Source organism: Poecilia reticulata, chromosome 17, assembly GCF_904066995.2.
Source record: "Poecilia reticulata chromosome 17, P_reticulata-male-v2, whole genome shotgun sequence".
NCBI lineage: Eukaryota > Metazoa > Chordata > Actinopteri > Cyprinodontiformes > Poeciliidae > Poecilia > Poecilia reticulata.
In genome coordinates this window covers 25,046,641-25,061,116 of record NC_088846.1, presented here as the reverse complement: position 1 = coordinate 25,061,116, position 14,476 = coordinate 25,046,641, and the positions used below count along the sequence as shown (strand labels likewise).

At 38.5% G+C, this 14,476-nt stretch overlaps 1 protein-coding gene across 5 annotated transcripts in view; it reads left to right on the top strand.

Annotated features, from left to right (window-relative positions):
• tep1 (telomerase-associated protein 1) overlaps positions 1-14,476 on the top strand; it is a 35,108-nt gene that overhangs the window by 6,220 nt on the left and 14,412 nt on the right. For all 5 annotated transcript variants that reach the window (XM_008434020.3, XM_008434019.3, XM_017310209.2 and 2 more), the window contains 21 exons: positions 360-517; positions 1,561-1,670; positions 1,750-1,828; positions 2,680-2,869; positions 3,510-3,810; positions 4,581-4,733; positions 5,591-5,650; positions 6,627-6,745; positions 6,830-6,904; positions 7,554-7,694; positions 7,768-8,059; positions 8,816-8,937; positions 9,006-9,119; positions 9,510-9,627; positions 10,482-10,670; positions 11,515-11,702; positions 11,783-11,924; positions 12,472-12,651; positions 12,731-12,823; positions 12,903-13,038; positions 13,479-13,638. In XM_008434020.3, coding sequence (XP_008432242.2) covers positions 360-517; positions 1,561-1,670; positions 1,750-1,828; positions 2,680-2,869; positions 3,510-3,810; positions 4,581-4,733; positions 5,591-5,650; positions 6,627-6,745; positions 6,830-6,904; positions 7,554-7,694; positions 7,768-8,059; positions 8,816-8,937; positions 9,006-9,119; positions 9,510-9,627; positions 10,482-10,670; positions 11,515-11,702; positions 11,783-11,924; positions 12,472-12,651; positions 12,731-12,823; positions 12,903-13,038; positions 13,479-13,638 — 3,120 coding nt within the window. The remainder of the gene's footprint in view (positions 1-359; positions 518-1,560; positions 1,671-1,749; positions 1,829-2,679; positions 2,870-3,509; positions 3,811-4,580; positions 4,734-5,590; positions 5,651-6,626; positions 6,746-6,829; positions 6,905-7,553; positions 7,695-7,767; positions 8,060-8,815; positions 8,938-9,005; positions 9,120-9,509; positions 9,628-10,481; positions 10,671-11,514; positions 11,703-11,782; positions 11,925-12,471; positions 12,652-12,730; positions 12,824-12,902; positions 13,039-13,478; positions 13,639-14,476) is intronic.

The window sequence follows — 14,476 nt, the reverse complement described above, 5'->3', positions numbered from 1 at the left end:
AACTAGAATACATTTTAAATATCCAAAATAAATTAACGAAACAACAGAAACAACAAATGAAATAAATCATGAAATATCTGTGAACAAAATTTTTTTTAAAAAAAGGGCTAATTTAGACCAAAACTCCAGACATAAGAGTTTTATCATCTAGTTATTTTGCATTTACCTTTGTGGGAATTATTTTAGAACATTTTTCCAAACCCAACTTAAATGTTTAAACAACTCAATAAATCAAAACATAAACCGCTGCAAGTTGTGATATTTTTATTTATTTGCCCCTTTTTAAGGCGAAATGTTTAAAATGGTTTTTGAGATTAGCAGAAAACCGTTGTAAAGTCTCTGTGTCTGACTTTCTGCAGGTACCCCAGCGATGCGATGGCGTTCACCCGCAGTGGAATAAAAGGCGTGTGGGAGCCGGACAGAGCCGGGCAGCGCATGAAGCTCAAAGAGCCGCGGACGTGGGAACGGCTGATCAGTCTGGAGGGCAACAAGGCCGCCACCTGGCAGAAGCTCATAGGTCTGAAAGGAAAACTCAAACTCATCCATCGTTAGCGGCAACTAGCTTATCATAACAGGAGAAAAAATAACCTCTTTGTTTGCTCCAGATCTTTGAGATGAATCGGTTTTTATCGATTAATCGGTTTTTTGTGGGGTTTTGAGGATTTAAAATTTGGAAAATCCTGAATTTTTTTGGGGGGGTGTTTACATAATTAATGGTGATGTCAGCACGCCCGGTGGCGGCCATCTTGTTTGACAATGGTATTTTACAGCTTCTATTTATTTAGACTACTTTCACTTCAGGTCAACTCTACAACAAAATATTAGCCTCCAGGGGTTGCTGTGGTGGCGCAGGGGCAAAGCACAACCCACGCAATTGAGGCCATAATCCTCGTGACTGTGGTCGCAGGTTCGATTCCCTGCCTGGCGACATTTGCATGTGTTCCCCCTCCGTCATTACCCTTTTTCCTGTCGAACTATTTTCAAATAAAGATCCCTAGAGCCAACAAAACCTTTCAAATATATATATATTAGCCCCAGGCTACCTTCTTTTTATTCAATAGCAAAAATAAAGTTGTACGACAATAGCCAAAATAATACAAGAATAAGGTCGTGATATCACCACAAAAAAGTTTCTGATATTATGGGAATAAAGTAATGACTCCAATAGGGAAAATAACAGAAAATGAACACAAACTGACCTGGTTAAGTTTTTTTGTAGTTCCCATAAAATTACAACTTTATTCTGGTAATATTATGATTTTTTTCTTTGAGTTCACCTGAACTCAGAGTCCAGATAAGTAGAAGCTGCAAAACATAATTGAAAACAAGATGGCTGCCGTGGGCGGATTGACATCATGGAAACTATAAGGAGTACATTGGTTGGAGAAAAAAACAGATTTTTCAAAAGTCAAATCTTCAAAATCCGAAATATTTGATAAATCGTATTCGATAACTAACTGGACGCTTAGTTAGCGCCCAGTTAGCTGGGCGCTAACTAAGCGCCCAGCCCTGGAAGAAGGCCTTAAAAGTTTGTGGTAAATGTTTGTTTCTCCTGTTCAGACAGCGGATCTTTGCCGTTCATGGCCATGTTGAGAAACCTGAGGAACATGATCACTAAAGGAATCAGTGAGGCTCATCACAAAAAGATCCTCCGCAGGCTGACTAATCAGGTGCGACACGCTCTGATGAGCCACAGATCTGTTGAATTAAAAACGCGTCTCTGATGTTAATATTTGGATGTTTCCACAGAAAGCAGTCATTCAGAGCCGCCAGTTTCCTTTCAGATTCCTCGCTGCTTACAAAGTTATCTTGGAGCTTCGCGCTTTAGGTAAGACGCACCACAAATAACAAAGATTTAAAATTGCTAAATGCAGAAAATGTCCCATTTTGATTTGTTTAAAACTCCGCCTGGCCAAAAAAAAGTTACCACCTCAGTTTAACAAAGCAGATTGATTAGGCCTGCAACAATTAATCAATTATTAATTGTGACTAATCAATTATTAAAATAACTGTCATCTGATTTAGTTATTGATTAATCATTTACTGGAGTATACACAGCCTAAAAAAGGCCACTTGCTAAAAGAACAGCACAAAAAAATATCAATATGTTCTGCATTTAAGATGAAAAAACTTCTCTGCCTACAAATATGTGGCATTTTTAGATCACCTGGTTCAAACACTGTAAAAAACAGAAAATATATTTAAGAACCTTTTGCTTTCCAGTTATTAATCCAAAAAATAATCTGTAGATTAGTAGAGTGATTTTTGTTTTAGCTGCAGATGCGTTCTTTGCTACAGACGATACACTAAAGAAATGCTATGCTATAGCATTTCAGGCACTAACAGTTTTATTTTTTAATTGAATTATTTGCTTGTTTGCATTATTTTGTAAAAAAAAAAAAGAGCCTCAAGTGGTTAAATCAATTATCTCCAGAATGTGCCAATTTTATCCAGTTAATCATCAGAACCTTTAAATTAAATGCATCCATTTCTCACAAAGTTTTTATTTTAACTTCAGTTTTTAAAAGACTATAGTAGTTTATGGTTTGCACATAAAGCCCCACCAGTTTATTGTGGCGTTTAGTTTTTTACATTTTCCTCATGAATTTGGTTTAGATGTAGAACATATGCAACATTAAAGGTTGAAAAGTTTGTAAAAATACGTCTTTCTCCGTTTAGCCTCTGCCTCCCAGAAAGCGATCCCACCTGCCAAAGAAATCCTGTTGAGCATCCTGAAGAAAGTTCCCAAGAGTCCGCGCTCCCGCCATGATTGGGAGAAGTGTAAGAAGGGGAGGATGAAGCTGACGCTCGGCGTGCCGTTCATCTATCGCCTGTACAAGAACAAGAAGGCCCAGCTTCTAAAAGCCAAGTGAGATTAGATTAAAACTGTAAAAATGTGACATTAATGACGTTGGTGATGAAACGATTAATCGTGATTAATTGGATATAGTGTGATTAACTGTACTGTTAACTGATTAGTGCAAAAATCTTATCTAATTTAGTAATCTATTAATCGTTAATTGAAGTATAGACTCGACTCAAGTCATCACAAAAGGTCATTTGATGAAAGTGCAACAGACTCAGAGCAGTAATTAAGCCAAAGCTGTTATAAAAAACAAACGTTTTGTTTTCTACATAGTAATAAAAACACATTTGTAAATATGTTTACCCAGAATTCACAAGTAGCAAAGTTTTTGTTGTTCAAAGTATTTCTGCAGATGTATCTTTTGCTACAAATAATACAGTGTACACATATGCTGTTATTGCATTTTAGGCAATAAGATGTTTATTTCCTTCTTTAAAAAAGGAATTAAAATGTTTTAATGTATTTTTAATATTGCATAAAGGACGAATCTGCAGAATATGTCGAATTTTAACCAAATCAATTGTTAGAATAATCAATTACTACAATAATAATTAGATCCAGTCCTAAATCTGCTTTTCAAATATTACATTCGTGTTAAAAATGAACATTGAAACAGTGTTATCTTTTGATGTGTGTTTTAAAGTCAAAGGCTTTATAGCGTCGACCTGTTGGACCGCTACCGCAAAGCTCTGGAGACGGCCGTCCAGATCTCCTGCAACTACAACGTGCCGCCACTACCCGGCAACACCGTCCTCTTCGTTGCCACCCATTTGTGGAACGATGAGTCCTGGAGCAGGAAGCAGGACTTCTGCATCCCGCCGGACCCGGAGGAACTGGACAAGGTGAAGGAGGAGGAAGAAGAAGAAGAAGAAGAAAAAGATGATGATGATGACAGGAAGAAGCGTAGGAGAAAAGAGGAAGAGCACGACCCTCTCACTCCAACTGTGAGTGACTTTTGGTTTTGCAATAACCTGATTTAGGATGGAAATTTATAAGAATTTATTAATACCGATTCCATTATTAATTTCACTTATCGATTCCATTTTCGATTCTCATCGAATTAGGAAACTCTTTAATTCAAAATATTTACCATGCTATATTCCATTAAAACACATTTAGAACTTGCTAAACAATAAGTGCTCTTTTAAATGAACATTTTAACATGAAATGCGAATTAATAAATGAGCCTCGTCTGAAAACATCCTCTAATTTATTGAATTCGACTGTAAATGTTATTGTGAGAGGGAGATTATTCATTCAGTATGGAGTTAACATTAATACAATAACCAGGATGCGGAGACTGTTTTCGAAACTCCGCCCCCTTGAGTCACCGCCGTTGCTAAGCAACATATCAAACACTTTACGTTCGTACAAATCGGTTTCAGGCTGTTTGGCCAACTTTTTGAGCATGTTGGAGGCATTTCCTCTTTTTATTGTGATTAAAGTGCTGAACATGTTGCAACCGGACCTTTTATTGTTTTTTTTTTGTATGTGAAATATAAACATATTTGGGAGCGCTTCCGCCGCGACGCCATCTTGGATATTTTCTAAAGAGAAATACCGAGCGTGTACGATACGTTACGATGTTACCAACAAGCCGAATCGTTTTAGTGAAGCAGCTTCACAATTCAGTGTAACTCAATGACTGAGAATATGTTCTGTGGTGGAGAAAAGCTCCCAGTAAGGTTCTGTTCGTGTCCGTGAACTCCTGCAGATGATGGAGGTATCAGCTCTGCTCGCTCTGATGATCAAGAACAGATCGGAAAACTGCCGGCTCTTCAGGACCTGTAACAACGACTGCAACGAAGTGGAGCTGCGATCCGACGTCCTGCTGGAAAACACCCGACGTTTGGCCAAAGAAATGGAGGTCAGGATGTTTGGTGCTTCTGTGCATCATGAAATCTGAGGTGTAGCATTAAAAAAAACTGACATGGAGAGAAGATTCCAGTTGACGAATTGGAGAATCGTATTAATAGTGATTATTCTCTTATTGAAATAATTACCTACTCTGGTATTAGATTAGCTGTTAATTTGAGTATACACACTGAGAAAGAACAATATAATTATTGCAGTGATTAATACAGTGGTTCTTAACCTGGGTTCGATTGAACCCCAGGGGTTCGATGAGTCGGTCTCAGGGGTTCGGCGGAGGTAAAGACACACTTGTGTAAAGTCGTGATGACGCCCCGCTTTGCCATCACTTGCTGCAGAGGATCACGTTACATTGCTGAGCCAATCAGAGCTGCGGAGGAGCACTGATTGAAGGAGTTCTACTCTCAGCATGGATTTGAGCTTGTGTCTAATCTTTTCGGGGTTGCTACTGCCTCTAGTGGCGTGGGGGTGGTAACACAGCTAATATAATTACATTTCTAAATCAGAATACCGCAAAGTATTTTGTGTGTCGGGAGGTGGGGGGGATAAGAAGGGTTCGGTGACTGCGCATATGAAACTGTGGGGTAAATATGAAACGATTGTTTCAGAAGAAATAACTGTAAATTATGATAAAGCATTCAGTAAAGAAATGCTGTTGTTTTATTTTTGGCAGCAAAATGTCTTTGCTAAAATTATTGTTACTTCCAGCCCTGCAGATAATTGAAAACTGAAGGTACTTTTATACCAACAGTCATTAAATCCATGAGTTTGGTGACAGATAATCCATCAATTGCACAGAAGTCTTGTTGCGATGTTGGAGGTAACGATGTTGTATGGACTCTCCTTTTGCAGGAATCGACCAATCACCGAGGAGACAGTCCTTTGTACCAGCTGTTAACCGAGAAAAACAAGGTATGTGCTTTTCGAAGTTAAGAACAGAAGAAAATAACACAGAATACAAAACTAAAAAAAAGTTGTAAAAGGAACCACATGTTTTTAATGGTCCTTTACACAGATTGTTTGATGATTTAGATTACAGTTGAAATGTTTTTGGTCATGATTTAAAGGGAACCTATTATGCAAAATTCACATTTTGCACATTTTTATATTTCCATTTGGGTTTTCCACTGTTTCTAGAAACAAACGACAAAAAAACACGCTGCTCTTTTTGACAGAAAGTTAATGTTGTTTTGTGTGTGAAAAATGTGCCGTTGTAAAAACCACCAGAGTGTAATGTCACAAATCAGCAGGCGCTGCCCCGTTACCTAGCAACCTAGCTTAGGTTACATGTTACCTAGCAACCTAAGCACATTTGGTCAGCTGGTTATATCGATGTATTTGGCTGCTGGAAAAAGACAAGTGTTTTGTTGTTACCATCCAAAAACAACTTGCTGCATTCTTGCTGGTTGTGCAGGAGGCTCCACTTCTGCTTTTCATAGATTTATGGATGCGCATCTGTCTGCAGCCATTTTCACTTGCAAGTGTAAACATTGTTTTGGGGTGGCGTGGCCATTAGGAGCTTATTTTTTATTTATTGACAAGATGCCCTTAAACAGCTCTTTTAGTCTGAAAGGACAAAAATCTCTTAATATAAGGATGATTTTCTGCAAAATATACAATAAAAATGTTTAATATAACCCGTAGACCTATCCTAACCTGTTCGATGAACATAATGGATCACCTTTAATGAAATCAACAGACACCAGTAGCTTTTCTGAAATACTTATACATGCAAAAATGTCATTAAAAATCACAGCTTCTGTTTGGTGCCAGTTTGTCTGCAGTTCTAGCCTGATGCATAATTTAGACAGCAGCTTCAGGTCTGACTGTGTTTGTAGCCGGTATTTCATTCTGAATAAAGTCAGAGCTAAATACTCCTTTTTCTCAGGTGGATAACATCATCACAATCGCACACAGTTGGCTGGATAATGAACTTGTTTGGGCTATCAAGAACTACAAAACCAAGAACAAAAAAGCTCTCAGTGTCAATATCTTCATATCTGACAGGTATTGTTGTTTTCATAAATTCTGCATTGATTTCCGTTTCTGAAGCCGTGTGGGTTCCAACTCATCCTGTACTGTTGTGTGCAGCCATGTTGGACTCTCAGAGGAACCTGATGACAGGAACCATGTGGTGCTGAGGGGCTTCAGTGAGCAAATCTTGAGGTAAAAATGGAGAAAAGTTTAGATCCAAATGAGGCAAATATAAAAACCTTGTTACATCCACTTTCACCCAAGAATATATTCCACAGTTTTTTATTACAACAAAAAGTTAAATTGTGTTCTCATCTCCGCAAATGAGCTAATAGGTTATTGTTAGCTTAGCACGTTTGCTAACTTTGAAAGCATTAGCACTTAGCTTTGCCTTAAATTATTTGGCAGATACATTCTTAAGCACTAATTTACTTACCTGGCTTTTTTGTAAACTTTCAATTGAATAAGGTTTGACAGATACGTGTTGATGTTTTTGTTTTGACTGTTCAGATTTCTTCAAGTAGATAGACGTTTATGTTCACGCTCTTATTTTGAAGTAGAGTAACTGTCTATGCAGCAGTTATGTTTCCTCTCCTAATCCTTTCTTTTTCTTTTATCTCAATATCTTTATTTCAAACAAGAAACAAACACTGTATGCAGAGAAGAAGATGTAAACATAAATACAACATCTGAGGGCATTATAGAACATGTAATCTCCTTGCTGAAGCGCAAATATTAGTTGCGCTTCAGTGTAACTAATATTTATAATTAGTGCTTTTGGGTTAATTCTATTAAACACTTGAAGGTTGCTAACCAAAGTAAACTTTCTTTAAATTACCAGATTCGTGGCAGAGCGAGGATCTTCCAGGCTGCTGGATCACATTGAGCATTTAGACAAACTGTACAACATCCCGCCACCAGATGGAGCCAAAGGACCACAGACTTCAAACGTTGTTTCAGTGCCAGCCGCCCCGAAGCTGAGGTAAAGTTTCTCGACTGATTTGGTGGTTAAATTTGATGTTGACTTGACTTTTAATTGTTCCTGCTGCTCCTAGATGGAGAGGGGTCCGGGTGTTCATCTCCTCCACCTTCAGAGATATGCACGCCGAACGGGACGTCCTGGTGCGTAGCGTCTTTCCCGAGCTCCGCCGCCGCGCCGCCGCCCACTGCCTCCACCTGCAGGAGGTGGAGCTTCGCTGGGGCGTGACGGAGGAGGAGTCGGAGCGGGCCGCAGCTCTGTGTCTGTCGGAGGTGTGCCGCAGCCAGATGCTGGTGGCGATCCTGGGGGAGAGGTACGGCCAGGTTCCCCCCAGACCCGACCTTCCAGACTTGCCGCAGTACAGCTGGGTACGACCTGTCATAAACGCGTTGCATGTTATTGATCACATCCGGAAGGTAAAAAGTCAGTTCTTTTACTTGCCATTCATAGCCGCACTGCTGCAGTGGAACAATCCAGTTAACTAAATGAAACCTGGAGATGTTGGTGTAAGTAATTTAGTGCAGTGCGCCATAGAAAAAGGAAAATAATGCAGAAACATAGTTGAAGAAAAACGCAGAACCATTCGTGTTCTTCTTTTTCCTCGCTCTTTGTGTCAACTACACTAACACACAGACCTGTTGCCATAGAAACTGACTGAAATATTTCCCGCACAAAGAGCAGAACATTCAGTTTTACTTTTTCAGACTTGACGTTTATTTTGCGATTATTAAGTGATCGTCTGAACACAGTGGTGGACGATTACCTAATTTAAATATCTGATCTACTAATGAGTTGTCAGAGTTGGTATGTGGGTCAACCTTTCTTTTTAACTGAACCAAAACACAACAAATTCTGCAGCACATCTACATGTTAAGGTTGTCAAAGTCAAGTTAGCATAATGCTCCCCCGCTTTTTTGTAATTACAACTTTTTCCTGACCTTGTTATTTTATTTAGTTGTCATAATGTTGGCAAGGGGTAGAAAAGCGCTGCGTCCCTTCTTTTTAAACATCTGCTGTAGTCATCGTCAGCTAGCAGCTCTTGCGTACATGACGTCACATTGCAACTTGTCCATAGTTTGGATTTTCATCTAAAGCAGATAAATAACAATCTTTTTAAAATGCAGCTGGCTTCTGCTCCAGCCGGTCTCTCCATCACAGAGATGGAGATTCGTCAGTTCCAGGCTCTTTTCCCCGGCGCCGCTCAGCAGCGGATGTTCTGCTACTTCAGAGATCCAAGCATCATCAAGTAAGCAGAAAACATCAGTCGTTCAGCCATGTTGGTTTCACTTTTAACCGTTCTTCGTTCCCGTCCAGATCAGTTCCGGTGGCTTGGAGATCCGATTTTGCTGCCGAATCAAAAGATGCTGACGCAAAACTTTCTTCTCTGAAGAGAAGACTCCTGGATGATGGAGTTAAAGTCACTGAAAAGTGAGTAAAAACATGTAGGTGAATTCAGTGAATGACATAAAGCATATTTTAAAGAGGGACAGGTGGGAAAAACGAATCGAACTAAAATGTTTGTTTTAAACTGTTATTTTTATAGAAACTACAGACGATCTTAAAGAGCCGAATCATTTGATGCTGGACGAATTCCTTGTGACATTTTATGTATGAATAGTTTTTTAGTTAAAAGTACTGAACATTCATATAACACAAAGTTGTGTTAAGAATTTGAAGTAGTTTTATTCAGAAGACGGTTAATAATTTAAAACTTGAGACAAAAATCATCACACCCATCAAGATGATGAGTGTTTGTTGTTAAAATGGTTAACAAATAAATTTTCTAACTTAATTTTAAACTCTTACTGTGTCTCATAGTTACCCATGTATGTGGGGCGGCGTTGTGGAGGGGAAGCCATACGTGAAAAAGCTGGAGGACTTTGGGAAAGCTGTGCTGGAAGATCTGTGGTTGGCTGTTCAGAAGCTGTTTGTTGAGGTAAATTAATAAAATGTCCACTTTCCAGTTTCCTTCAATGAACCTTTGAGCAAGGCATTCGTCTAACGATGTTAGTGCATGATTGTAAATGTGGCTCTACTGTAAAACTGCAGCCTAGTTGCTATCGGTATATTTCACTGATTTTAATGTATGGTTGCACAGCTTCCAGAAAGCATCTACGCAATACAATATTTGACTTCCCCCAACACATAGCTCTAATTTTTAGACACAGTCTTTTCTACTTGCACACTCTTTCCATATTTAGGCATGTCATGTTCATACCTTGCATTTAGAGGTGGCCATTTATCGAATCGTTTATCAGTTATTGTGAGAAATCTCTTTTCATGATGAGAATTTAGATTCTTATATTTCAGTTAATGGTAAATAAAAAAACTAAACTGATAGTGTTATCAGAAATTGTATTTTTACCATTTTCTCTATTTGTTCCAAAATATGATAAAATGCAGTGACTTTGTACAGTTTAGTGATATAAATCACACTAATTTAAGTAACTACACTGTATAAGCACAAAATACTACCAAGTATTTTGTCTAATTTCTAGTGCAAATGTCTTAGTACACTTGAAATAAGACAAAACTGACTTACAGGTAACTTTTCACCTTGTTTTAAGTCAATAATATTGATGAAAAATTACTAGTTCCACTGGAAGATTATTTTACTTATGGGAAGATATTTTTCTCATAAAGGTTTAAAAGTCTGCTAATTTAAAAATTATTTTTAAGGTCTTATATCTTGCCGCAAAGTTACTTTTGAGTTTGTGTTGCTGTATTTCAAGTGTATTAAGATGTTTGCTCTAGAAACTAGACAAAAATGCCACACTGTATTTTCTGCAGGAGGATGTGGAGGCAGATTCTGCTTTGGAGGTTTGTGAGCAGGAGGTCCACCAGGGGGCGCTGCAGAGGCAGTTCTTCGGCAGGACAAAGCTGCTGTCAAATGCTGGGGAGACAGTGGAGCGGGTCCAAAACAAGGGAGGAATGGTGGTGATAGAAGGAGGACCTGGAGAGGGGAAAACTGTCTTCATGGTAAATTTACATCCACAGGTGGTTTGAATCCAGATTAAGTTAAGAGAACTGGGGCAGAATTACAAACAGCTTATGAAGACATGGTGATGACGATAAAATATAAATATTTGTGTATCCGTATAAGGCTTTAAAGGCTACTCGAGTCGCATTTTCTGTCCTTGGTAATTTCCTGTCTGATTAAATAAAGTCCATGGCTGGATGGATGGATAGTTAGAGGCACAAAATAAGGGAAATCTTACAGGTGACCAATTATACTTCAACAGTTTATGAGCTGTACAGAACATGTTCGTTACATTTTCTGCCTCCAGCACAACAAACAAGAATGCAGCAAGTTGTTTCTAAATCATAAGTAAACAACAAAACCAGCTGACCAAGCATGCTGGAATTTCATTGTGGTTGCTAGGTAACGGGTGGAATTCCACTGCGGTTGCTAGGTAATGGCGCAATGACCATTCAATATGACTCAACAATCAGGAGGTTATTGAAACGGCATATTTTCCACGCACAAAAAGCATCAACTTATTGTCAAAAAAAATTCTAGGTGTTTTCTATTTACTTATTCATTTATTTCTAAAGCAGTTCAGACTCAAACGGAAGTACAAAAACGTGCAAAATGTGACACATTTTACAGTAAAATGATTCTGTATTTCTCTTGTTTGAAATAATTTATTCTACGATTCATCTTCTTCTTAGACATTGAGCCAAAGTGTAAACTTGAAGCCAAATAGATCACGAGAAAAGATCTTTTTCAGTAAAATTATTTGTTTCAAGGGGAAATGTATCACATTTGTTTGTCTTTATCACTGTTCAGCCAAATATCTCTGCATTTATTCCCTCCTGTCAGGCTGCCCTAGCAGATTCCCTCCGAACTGGACTGACATCCAAAACGAACCTCCGCTGCGACGTCATCTCTTACTCCACATCTGCCAGCCAGTCGGCACGCTCCGTGGAAAACCTCCTTCGATGCCTTGCTCAGTGGCTCAGAAACGATAAACACTCAGAGGAGGAATCGCCTCTTCCTCACCTGTACAAGTAAGAAACTCCTACATGGAGAGTTTATCCACCAGCTGTTCTTTCCAGCTGTTTTAACCTTTTATTTTTGGATTCATTAGGGACTTGCTGTCGGAGTTTCACTCCACTCTGAGTGAAAGGAAGAAGAAGAAACCTCTGGTGGTTCTGGTTGATGGAGTGGATCTGGTCCAGGATGGCAAAGGACAGTTTAGCTCTGACTGGATCCCACAGCTGCTTGCTCAAGTTGGTTCCAAGAGAATAGGGCAATAAATCAATAGCAATATAAATTGTTGTAGATACATGATCAATATCAATAGATAATACATCTGATAGAATATTCACTGAACTCTGATCCAGAACCGCACAGCATTCTGGGAGATTTATGCAGAGGAAAGACTTCAACTCACTGCTAACTTAGCATAGTTGGTGGAATCCACTAACTCTCTCACTCTTTGGTTACCTAGCAACTCTCCCACTCTTTGGTTACCTAGCAACAACTTGTTCAGTAACTGGCAGTTTAAGGTTTCACCTCTGTGCCTCATAACTGCTTAAAAATAAAAAGCAACTGTGGAGAGAAAACTTGATAAAACAGGAAAGATTATCCACCAGTTTGGTTGTATTTCAGATTTAAAAAAATAAATCAGTAATTATCGATACCTACTGAAATGAAACACTTGTATTGTGATAAGTTTTTCCGCCATATTGTCCAGCCCTACAAGAGAATTAAAACTGAGAGGAAAATTATTTAGTTTGACATTAAATGTATAAATATTTTGCTGTTTCCCATCAGGGTGTCTGCTTAGTGCTGAGCGTTGCGTCCAGTTCACCTCTGCTGCAAACTTTAGCCAAGAAAAAAGGAGCCGAGCTGTTTCCTCTGGGGCAGCTCAGCATGCCGGATAAGAGGGAGATTGTTCAGAAGGAGCTGGATGTTTTCGGGAAGAAGCTCAGTGACTCTGCATTTAACAACCAGGTTTTGATTTTACACTCTCCACCTCTTTCTGAATGTTACTGGAACTTATTTTTACTGAAAAACCGTGCTTTAAATTCAGCTTCAGATGTTGATAACAAAGAAAGGAGCTGTGAGTCCGCTCTACCTGCACCTGGCCTGTGAAGACCTGAAGAACTTTGCCTCCTTTGAAAAGGTAGAGACTTGTATTTAGGTTTATTTCTGAGCCTGAGGAGTTGATGGGAGTGAGAGCATGCTGTGCTGTTGTGTTTCAGCTGAAGGAAACTCTGCAGGGTTTGCCTCAGTCTCTGAGTCTGCTGGTCCAGTCCAGCATGGAGAGACTCTGCAACCAGTACAGAGACGTACCTGGACTCCGTCTGAGCCTCGCAGCTCTCACTGTCAGCAAAAACGGTAAAGTTCTGCAACATTACACCTAAACACAATAAATTAAAACGAGAGCAATAATTTTCAGTTGCATGCTTGTTCTTGTAATTTGTTTAATCTTTAAAGAGATGCAGCCTTAAAGTTCACCAGAGGTCACAGTCGATCGTTTTCCGATTCAGAACCATGACCTTTGACTTCAACTAACTGGCTTTCAGTTTCACAACCCACAACAATGCATTGTCTGTAAAGAATCCTGCAGCTGAAAATTATGAGGCATCTACCTCATAATTTGCACAAAAACTGAAATATTTCTTGCTTTTGTGCCATGAATGTGAAGTTCTATTCATCAATTATTTCACTGCAACGACATCTGACTGGGACCATTTCCAGACTTTTTCAGAAGTGTGAATCTTGACTTGAAGAAAGGATTAATTCTGGTCTGTTTGCGTTTTCCTCTTTATTCGCAGGTTTGAAGGAGAGAGACCTGTACTCTGTGCTGAACACGTGTAACAGCCTGTCTTCACCGGACAGCCAGGTCACATGGGAGGAAGTGCTGCAGCTCTCCAGGAAGCCTAAAGGACGGGTTCCCATGGCAACCTTCACCCGCATTGTGCAGAACTTACAAAGGTACAGCGCCATCTACTGTTATTAACGAGGAAATAAGCCTTAAAATGTAAACTTTAGTTACAGTAGAATAAAGTTTACTGAGTCCAACTCATCGATCTGCAACCTGCTGCTCCGGAGAAAAATGTGGCTGTTGGTGACTTTGACCAAAGAATATTAAAAAATATGAAAGTAAATAAAAATGTTTATTAGTTCTCATAGGTCACAAAGAATTAAACTAATAGTGCAGGAAATATTCCTACATTATATAATATTACATAAGTTTCAAACTTCTTTACTGTGTAAAAAAGTGAATGTCCTATTGACATTTCACATAGGAAAATGTGATAAATCTAAAAATTAATTTATGTTGACTAAAAAGCCTTAACAAATTTACTACAGGAGGTTTTATAAAAACAAATAATTTAGTTTTTATGGCTCTAAGGAAATTTCATTTCACTGAACTGAAAGTTAAATTTGTTCTTGGTGTTATAAAATAAATTAAAATAAAAACGTAAATTAAAAAAATATATATTTATTTTTCAAAATAATGGTTCCTAATTTTTAATTTTAGGTTAATTTGTTAATATAATCAGAACTTCTTGGATCTTTTAGTTAGTTATCCATAAGCTCCATTTGGCCTGGTGTATAAAAGCAATGTAACTATTCTGTATTTCATCTCCTTTTTTAAAATAGGAAAGACTGGAGAACATAAAATTCACATGAGATCAATCAGTTTTGATATTTATTGATCAGAGAATCTTCAAGAACATTTCTGACCTAAATATGCCCACATATGCAATCAGAGAATTAAAGACTTTTTAAATTGAAATTCTGGTATTTTCACATCTTAACCTTTTAT